The sequence below is a fragment of the Cannabis sativa genome, chromosome 1, assembly GCF_029168945.1.
Source record: "Cannabis sativa cultivar Pink pepper isolate KNU-18-1 chromosome 1, ASM2916894v1, whole genome shotgun sequence".
Classification (NCBI taxonomy): Eukaryota; Viridiplantae; Streptophyta; class Magnoliopsida; order Rosales; family Cannabaceae; genus Cannabis; species Cannabis sativa.
Window position 1 is genome coordinate 75,595,328 of NC_083601.1, and position 10,166 is coordinate 75,605,493.

General features: G+C 33.8%; 2 protein-coding genes across 2 annotated transcripts; one reads left to right on the top strand and one right to left on the bottom strand.

The window, feature by feature from the left end:
• The first annotated feature begins 589 nt into the window (after positions 1 to 589).
• Positions 590 to 3,747, top strand: LOC133033731 (scarecrow-like protein 30). Its single transcript, XM_061108798.1, has one exon. It carries the CDS (start codon positions 965 to 967, stop codon positions 3,089 to 3,091), a length of 2,127 nt encoding a protein of 708 aa, XP_060964781.1. The 5' UTR covers positions 590 to 964; the 3' UTR covers positions 3,092 to 3,747.
• Positions 3,748 to 3,802: 55 nt separating this feature from the next.
• On the bottom strand, positions 3,803 to 6,862 carry LOC133033732 (uncharacterized). Its single transcript, XM_061108802.1, has 5 exons — positions 6,625 to 6,862; positions 6,281 to 6,378; positions 4,754 to 4,835; positions 4,569 to 4,654; positions 3,803 to 4,384 (listed from the first exon to the last, which is right to left on the bottom strand). The coding sequence occupies exons 1-5, from the start codon at positions 6,664 to 6,666 to the stop codon at positions 4,168 to 4,170; spliced, it is 525 nt and encodes a 174-aa protein (XP_060964785.1). The 5' UTR covers positions 6,667 to 6,862; the 3' UTR covers positions 3,803 to 4,167.
• Between the last annotated feature and the right edge of the window lie 3,304 nt (positions 6,863 to 10,166).

A 10,166-nucleotide genomic window follows, 5' to 3' on the forward strand; every position in this document is an offset into this window, starting at 1 on the left:
TAAAAATTAGATATTATTAATGAACTTTATTAGATATTATTCCCATTACAATTATAAACCATTAGCAATAAATTTATTTAAGCAATATTCATATTTAAATCTATTTAGGAATCCGGAAAAGATATGGTAATGGAAGTACTTGATCTAAAATATAAATTATATAATCTAATTTTACGAAGAAAAAATAAACCGACTGACCAATCCACATGATTAAAGGTTGGTACTCAGGTATAATTTGTTTAAAAATGTCTGGTGTGATTATGGTATGGATCACTCACCTAAAATATGTATATTATATACAAGGAACATTGAATTCAGACCTCCTTGACTATCTAATAATTTTCTATATATTATTTTTGTTAATTGTGTCATTGAAAGATTTGTCATTAAGCCGTGGTCAAAGCCTTGTCCTTCAAGATACTTGATTAATTTATCACCACACAGTCACACACCTTGTATTGTAATATTATTCTCTTGGACCCAAAATAAAGACATTTCTGGCTCTACCATAAATATAATTTTACATTGGGTAAATGACAAAATAAAAAATTTATATGATAGGGAAAGAAAACACACCAAGCTTTTGGTCCAAAAAAAGTGACTGCCTCAACGATCGACATAATTTATCCGAGATTATGATATGATATAATCTAAAGTGACTGCCTTTGGCTTCAATCAATATTAGATTAGGTGGTGGCGGCTGCTACCTTTGTTTTGCTCGTTGGGTACCTTCCGAGAAGGTTCTTCACTATAAAATTCTCTCCTTAAAAGGGTTCAACTTGATTTATCTTCTTTCTCATTAGAAGGGTTGATTTTTATTTGTCTACTTTTCTCAAACTTTGGTTTATCCTTTTTTTTTTTTCTCGAAACTTTACTCACTGATCTCTCTTGCTCTTAACAGTTGGTCTTGATTTTTCTCTCTTTCTATTTCTAGGTTCTACTAGTTTTCTCGAGGTTGTTTTTCATGGATACCCTTTTCGAAGATTTACATGGTTCCATGAACAATAATTTCAGATTTGAACATGACCACCATAATCTTGATCATGGTTTTTATAAAGGTAATCGTGAATTTATCGACCCTGTTTCACCGCCCACCAATTCAGATCTTCAGGGTGAGCCTTCTCCATCTTCAGGCTCAGGCTCAAGTTCGGAGGGTGATTCTGTAGAAAGCAGTGAGTTTAGCAATGCTATTATTCTCAGATTTATCAACGAGGTACTTATGGATGAACAAGAAGACCTGGAAAAGAAGCCCTGCATGTTGCACGATTGTTTGGCTCTCCAAACTGCTGAGAAATCTTTCTATGATGTCATCGGTGAAGAGTACCCCTCTCCACTCCCTTGTTTGGATAGAAATTTTGATGTTCCAAACGATCAATATGTTCAGAGCTTCAGTACCGACAGCAGCATTGAATCTATCACAGCTACTAGTCTAAGCAACCTGGATGTCGCCGAATCCAATTGGGCCTGGAATCAAGATGAAGTTGGACCCTTTACTGTCCAAAACTCCATTATTGAGTCACCTGAAGATACCCTTTTAACCCCAGATTCATCTTGGCATCTGGGAGGAAAAGCTGTTGCACAAGGGAAATCTGGTTTCTTTCTTCCAACGAAATTGAACGGGACAGCTTTTGCCATCCAAGAAAAGAACCAAAGCCATTCAACCACAGTAAATGGATCAGAAGGAAAGAAAGGTCATCATCGTCATAGAGAGTTTGGCAGTGATAGTCCAGAAGAAGAAGAAGAAGAAGGAAGAAGAACCAAACATACAGCTGTATACCCCGACTTCTCTGAGCCAACAGAGATCTTTGATGAGGTACTCCTCTGTCCTAAGCCAACACTACATGACAAAGAGTCTTGTGGTTTGGATGAAAAGGAAGACAACAAGCCAAGGCAACAGAGGAAAAAGCAGCAGCAGACAAAGAGAACGAAGCAGAAGAAACGAAACAGCAACCATGGATTGGTGGACTTCACCTCACTTCTAACGCAATGTGCACAAGCTGTGGCTAGCTATGACCAAAGAACAGCAACCCAACTCCTTAAACAGATAAAAGATCACTCTTCTCCTCACGGCGACGAAAGCCAGAGATTAGCTTATTACTTTGCTAATGCTCTCGAGGTACGCTTATCTGGAGGGACTCCGTCGTATAATCATCTTGGCAGCAATGGAGCTTCAGCTTATGATCTCTTGAAAGCATATCAAGTCTACATCACCGCATGCCCATTCAAAAGAATGTCACAAATTTACGCCAACAGAACTATTCTAAAGCTCTCGGAGAAAGCAAATAGACTTCACATAATCGATTTTGGTGTTCTTTATGGCTTCCAATGGCCTTGCCTTATCCAACGCCTCTCTGAAAGACCAGGCGGCCCTCCTATGCTGCGCTTCACAGGAATCGAGTTTCCTCAGACGGGTTTTCGGCCTTCTGAAAGGGTCATCCAGACGGGTCGGAGATTGGCCAACTACTGCGAGAGATTCAAAGTCCCTTTTGAGTGTAACATGATAGCACAGAAATGGGAAACTGTTAAAATCGAAGACTTGAAGCTGGACAGGAATGAGTTGACTGTAGTTAACTGCTTGGACCGCATGAAGAACTTGCCTGATGAAACAGTAATAGAGGATTGTCCTAGAGACGAAGTGTTGAGACTGATAAGGAGAATAAACCCGACTTTGTTCATCCATGGCGTGTTGAATGGGAATCACAATGCGCCTTTCTTCTTGACTCGTTTCAGAGAAGCTCTGTTCCATTTCTCCGCTCTGTTCGACATGTTTGAAGCGAGTTTACCAAGAGAAGACCAGCACAGACTGATGTTTGAGCAGGAGGTGTTCGGTCGTCGAGACGTCATGAATGTGGTGGCTGGAGAGGGTATAAAGAGAGTGGAGAGGCCGGAGACTTATAAACAATGGCAAGTGAGGAATTTGAGAGCTGGGTTTAGGCAGGTTGGTTTGGATGGTGAACTTGTTAAGTTAGTGAGGAACATGGTCAAGAAACATTACCATAGGGACTTTGTCGTTGATGAGGATGGAATGTGGATGTTGCAGGGTTGGAAAGGTCGTATTTTCCAGGCCATGTCTTTTTGGCAACCTGCTTAATCTTTCGAGCTTCCATAGCAGTACTACGTAGTACGTACTACGTAGCTTTTGGAAATGAGTGCATGCCACAACACTACACGTTGGCTCGGCAACTGGTTTGAGAATACCTGGAATATTACAAGTGATCAATCAACTCATGTTTAGCTCTGGCACTGATATCTTGAAATGGATCCTCAACCCCAGAACAATTTTGGCAACACTTCTGTGGATCACAACCACTTTGCCCATTTAGCTGGTCCGTTTTTTGATGCAGGAGACCTTAGAATCTTTGTGGATGCAGCAATACACTGCATCTCCCCGTTTAGAATCTCCATGCAAATCCAGTGCATCTTCACCGCTTGGGGCTGAAACTAAAGCCCTCTTCTCAGCTCTTTCTAGCCTGCTTGGCCGTTTAGCTTCCTTGTTTCTTTAGTGCCTTTTCATTTCAGTTACAGTTGTTTGGGAACCTAGAGCTAGAAAAACAGGTCAGCTCACCATTTGGCCGCATGAGCTGCCTCTGTTAATCACTCTGGTTTGATTCAGTATGGGAGGTAGATTCTTTTGTATCTACTATTTACCATATGCTTCTTTGGTTAAAAATAAAAAAAGAACATCACACGTTGTGACTATGTAACATACTTAATTCATGATATAATCGAACTTATTTGCATGCATCAGTTTCCTATAGTCGGTGCAATCCACCAAGTCAATGATTAGTAGAATTGAGTTGAGTTTCAAGACAAAAAGAGATTTATTCTCACCACATAGCTTCTTCAATAAATGGTAATAATAGTTAAACTAGAGTAAATTATGCAAGTATCATGCAAACTTTACTACAAACAGATTTTAAGACTCGGCTCAAACGCCTAGAAAAAGATGTCTAAAATTATGGTTTCAAGTGAATAAATTCTTCCAATTCCCTGGTGATGAATCTCATCCTTAACAATTTAGAAGACAAACTTGACTAACTGGTTGGCAAAATTAAGGATATATATATATAAATATAATGATAACTAGTTTACAGGTACATGATTGGAAGTGATTATCAACTATGGATGCAACGACTGAATCAAAATCATTGTCACTGTCTATCCTTGTTAACTATTTGATCGTCTAAGGACGCTCCAATCAAGCCTTCCACCCTTTGGTTTCTTGAAAGCACCTTTTCTGTCACTTGATGGTGACTGTTGTTCAACTTCATCACTTTTTGGAGACATGTTCGGATACTGTTTTCTTTTATAGTTTCCATTAGCCTCGCAATTTGGTTTATGAAGATCCGAGCACTCTCCTTCCTCCATTGGTGGTTCGTTTTCTCTGGGAAATATTAATAAATATTAATTCTAAGATTAAGTAAATAATAACCACAGAAGAGAAAGGACTAAACAACGCATTTCAGGTATAAGAATATACTCTAGGAGAGATATCCTATCAAATTTACTAGAGTTGCATCAGATCAAATTACGAACAGAAAATGTGAACAAATTTTGATATGTCAGACCTAGATGATTCATTTCCATTTTCAGTTCCTTTAGAAGTGGCAAGGGGTACTGGCTGACTAACTTGTGTTGCTTCCTCGTTTAATTTCTACCATGAAAACAAGTTTTGGCGGATTAAAAATAAATCTTAAAGGAACACAGATGGTGAATATTCGTTGATCAGACTAGTACATGGACATATACTCACATCAATAGACGGGTTGAAACTTCTAAAAGACATCCGACCCTTTGTTGCTCCTGGATGGGGGTCACCTTCCATTATTACCACACTACATAAATAATAAAACGAACAGTTTTGATATGGGCAGGAAAGAAAAAGTTCAGTAATCTATGGAACAGTAGTCAACAAAACGTAAAATATTATGAAAACAAACAAAGTGTTTAGCATAAATGATAAATGAATGCAGCGGTACTGCCTTTATGCCATTCGTGAAGCTGTTTAGAAAAGCAATGAAGGGCAAACTTATATTACTTATAGCTACTAATGGCTATTGTGCCTCAAAGATCACTCATATTCAGCTTAACCTCTCACAAGATTTAAACATCTATCAGCAAAACAAACCAGCACAAGAGAAATACATCGAGAATAGTAATTTAACACAAGCAAAAAGAAAGCATTTACAATTTTGGGGAGGGGAGGCAGGCAACTAGATCAATCTGAGAATAACAGTGATCATGTTTCCAATTTCCATAGACCCGAATTTGTCAAACATCTTAGGATTCATAGTACTAATTAGTAATTATGGAAAAGCGGTAAATGTATGTAAACTAGGCTACTTAGCTTTAAACATCAAATTTCACTTTACCAAGGATATTGTGCTTCTCCCAGATCTGTTTAGGAGTAATTGCAAAGTCAAACACATTTCAAAATTGTCTAACTTACAATAACTAAAATTGTCTAACTTTCATGGGTCCTTTCCTGCAGAGGTTGTTGAGGCCTTGGGGGTTAAGGAAGCACTCAGCTGGCTCAAAGACAAGGATTGGAGCGTGGTAGAGGTTGAAACTGATAGCTTACTCACTGTCCAAGCAGTTTTCAGTCAACAACAGATGACTTCTGTTTTTGGTCTGATTACCCATGATTGTAAATCTTTTTTATCCTCTCTACCTAATGTTAGTCTTCGTTTTGTTAAACGATCAGCAAATAAGGTCGCCTACTTTGTGGCTAGACATTCTTGTTTCTATTCTGATCGTAGCATTCATGATGTTGATGTCCTGGCAGACTATAATGCCAGTTTGTAATTTGAATACTTTATTTCAATGAAGTTGATATTTCATGTTCAAAAAAAAAATGGCAACCTCAAAGAAATACATTAATGCCTCTATTCAAGAGTATTTACGGGACCTTGAGTCCCCACTCTAGTCCACAAAGCTAATGCCCTAATCTTGGACAACAGCTTACTATGGAAAACTTCTGATTCAATATGAATTAAGGTATTAGAGAGCTAATAGGACTTAATAGTTCCAGTATCATAATACAAAGAGGGCTTTCCAAATTTTCTGATGAAACCAAATCACACACAGAAAATAAGCAAATCCTACATTGAATTATTAATTACAATACACAAAGACGGATTCTGTTTTAAGCTCGCACAAATCCATTACATTCACATCGACAAGCAATCACAACGGCACATTGGCCGTAAAAATAGATAATAAAAATTAGCAGAACGCTTAAAATTATTTGAAAATCACAAAGAGAGAGAGAGAGAACTACCACTTCCTAGTAACACCACCAGGGGAAGTAAAATTCTCGGCAGGTTTGACCTCTTCTTTTTTTATCACCTCTTCTTTCTGGGCTGCTCTTTGCATGAACTGTGGGAGAAGACACAAACATTAATTAACATAATAAGCTAAGAACCAGAAATTGCAAAAATTGACCAATAAATTAACGAAATTAAAGAATGGCCAGATAAATTTAAGCAAAACCCAATTAAAAAATTCAATCTGTTCCTTTCGTCTCTCCTTCTCGAAACATTAACAAAACTTATAATAAGAAAAAAAAAAAGAGAACTTCCAATTGAAGTTCAAAAAATGAAAAGGTCTGTGTTTCTCCTTTACCTTCAGGCTTTTGAGAGTGCTGGAAAACTCTGGCTTAGCCATAGTTAATGACGGAAACCTCGCTTGGAAAAGACTCAAATTAAATTCTGAAACAGACTTTTGAAACTCCAATCTCTGAAACTATCTCGGCCGGCTACTGCTAGGGCAAGGAAAATAATATCGACGGCGTTTTCTGCATCCACTCACAACATGTCCATCAGCGCGGCCTTCATTAAACATTAGCCCATCACAGCCCAACTTATATAAGAGGAAATTACACTCTTACATATAGTTTCAAATAAATATAAAATTAGAGGTAAATTTGATTAATTGATGAATAAAAGAGGCATTTTTCAACTTATATAAGTAAATATCCTTATTGAAATAAAACTTATTGAGAAATAGTTCTTTTATATTATTTTTTTCTACATTAAAAAATTAATAATTCTTTTTTTTTTTATATATTTTTTTAAAAAATTAGAAGCAAATTACTTAAAAATTATAGTATATTTATATTAGTATTATTAAAATCTTTTTTATTTTAAAGTTATGTCGAGTTTTTTATTTTTTTATGGCTTGTTGTGAGTTGTTGGTATATAAATTTTAAGGCTTTTTTCTAGGGCTAAGATGCAAAATGGCCCTAAATCTAACAATTAAGTTAATAAATGTCCATTTTTTAAAAAAATTAACTAAATGTCCTTTTAGTTAAAAATTTGATGATAAAATTACAATTATAACCTTGAATAATTAAGTGTTTGGTATAGTTATTTTGCAGAATAATATATTAAAAAAAACTGAAAGGTAGTATATATATATTTTGAAATAACTAAAAGGTAGTATATTAGTTTAAGATTGTAGTATATTATTTTAATATGCTATGGTATATAATGAACGAAAGACGAAAATTAAAAAATATGGAATATTAGTTTAAATTTGAGGTATAGTTATATTTCACTAGGAAATATTGTCTTTATGTTCATTAGTATATCATGAAGGAAAGAAAAAGAAAAAAAAAACATGTGGAATATTAAATTAAGTTTTTAGTGTATATATATTTTCCACTATATTGGTGATATATTAATTTTTCACTATAGTATTTCTGCTTATGATTGCAGAATGTAGTTTTTATATGCTATTATATATCGTGGAAAGAAAATCAGTTAATAGTATATTAGTTTAAGTTTATGGTATATTTATATTGGTCTAAGGTACATCGTTTGTATATGATATGTATATCGTGAAGGATATAAAGAAGAAAAAAAACTATTAAATATTAATTTAAGTATGAGGTATAGTTATATTTGACTGAGGTATATTGATTTTATGTTTATTGGTATTTCATGAAGGAAGAATAAGAAAAAAAAAACTTATGGAATATTAAATTAAGTTTTTTGTATAATTTTTTTTTTTCACAATGCTGGTGGTTGACTATGGTATATCTGCTTATGATTGTGATATATAATTTTTGTATGCTACTGTATATTGTGGAAAACAATTCATTTAATAGTATATTAGTTTAAGTTTGTGATGTTAGACTTTTATTTGGGCTTACATTAAATTTTATTGGTTTTATTAAAACTTGGGTTGATTGGATAGTTCTTTGCTGTATTAGCCCATGTTGTTGGTGATCAATTGTTAATGGGCTTAGCATCTGTGAGTAAAGTCTAGGTGAAGCAGAAGTGTGGGCTTTTCTAGTTGACTGAAGCCTTTGATGAGCGAGCCCACCAGTAGGGTTTTGTAGCTAAGTCCCCTCCCTAACTCTATAAATACATATTGTCTCATCACAATTGTATACCTTTTGATAATCAGATAAAAATAAACTGCTTCTGATTTAGAGATCTAGGGAGGAAGACTTAGTTGATAGTATTGCACTATCAAATTGGAGTAACTGTTGTGGATCAATCAGAGATAATTGTTATGGATCAATCAGGTACACATACCTAATTATTATATCTTATTATTGTGTTCTATGTTATATACAAATAGATCTTGGGTTAATTGTTAATTTATCTAACATGTGGTATCAGATTGCCTATTGTATATGATTTAGAACCTATAATTTGTATAACCATTAATATGTATATGTTAATTTTCTTCAATTACATATTAATTTCGTTATTATTTTATGTTGAATTTTTTGTTCTTAAATCTTAAAACTTTAGGGGTTTTGTTTATCATCAAATTCTCGTTCTATTGATATATTACATGCATGAAATCATTGTGTATATTAAGAGAATTTTAACTTTTTTTTAGGGTTTATATAATTATAATATGAAATTATAATTTGTGTTTTTTGATTTTATTGTTTTTAATTTAAAATTGATTATAGATATCTCATTCTTAATTGTTTATGAATGTTCTTCAATGATTAATTTTGAATTTTGATCAAGATTGATATCCAAATAATTTTTTTTTATGTTCTTTATTTTTTGGATAACTTTTCTTTAGATCTATTTTTTTTAGCAATTAATAGCCGAAATTAGAGACATAGATCTATTAGAAATTGTAAACCAATCAAAATCCCTCTTTTTCCCCTCCGTTTCGTCACTTTTATGGCCGGAATTTCATCCCGACCCGACCGGGTTTGAACCGGGTCGCACAAGATCCATGTTGCGGCCATGGAAGCTGCTGGAGGTTGAAGACAACCCGCTGGGACGAAGCCCACTCGCGGCTGCCGGAGAGTGAGAGAGAGTGAGGTAGTTTCGTGACTCCGTTTTCGACGATTCTTTTTTCCAGCATTATTAGAATTTGATTTCTGATTTTTTGGTGATTTTTAATTAATTTTTTGACGCAATTTAATAATTATTATTATTTTAATGATAATTATGCAGTTAAAAAATTATTAAAAATAATTTTTGATGATTTTTCAAAATCCGTAAATCATAGAAATTTTTTTGAATTTCTTCTCGTTCCATAAGACATAGTCACTCTCTTATTTAATTTATTTTGACTATGTAGTCTCCACCAATTTTCTTATATTCACATCTTATGATTATTTGTTGTTCTAAAATTATAAAACTTGGTTGTTTGATACAAAAATAATGTGTTATGGTGGACACTTTATTTTTTGCTTATCAATATAATAAAAGCAATTATATATCTCTTTTGGAAATTTGGTTGAAAATTATTAATTTTCAATGATTGTTTTATCACCAAATTTCACATGTTGAAGAAAATATTATACTTTTGATTGACTATATGTGTAATTACTTGCCCAAAGGTAGTATTTACATATATTAGTTCACATTCCATGAAGTGAGTTAATATTAAATGTATATATTTTAATTATTTGCCCAAAGGTAATAATTTAAATATATAAATTTATTATTATTTTTTGCTTGAATTAATACATATTTTTAAGAAATTTATTTGCCCAAAGGTAATAAAATTCTTAAATGATATGTATTTTTTCTTTGTTGTTAACTTCATGAAGGTAAATCATGTGTGTGTTATATTCTCACCCCAAAGGGGAGTTTATAATGACCGATTGATTCTACAATATTTTCTAATACATTGCTCATATTGCTTATTCAAGTTTTAATTTTTTTTTTGAATTTTTCGAT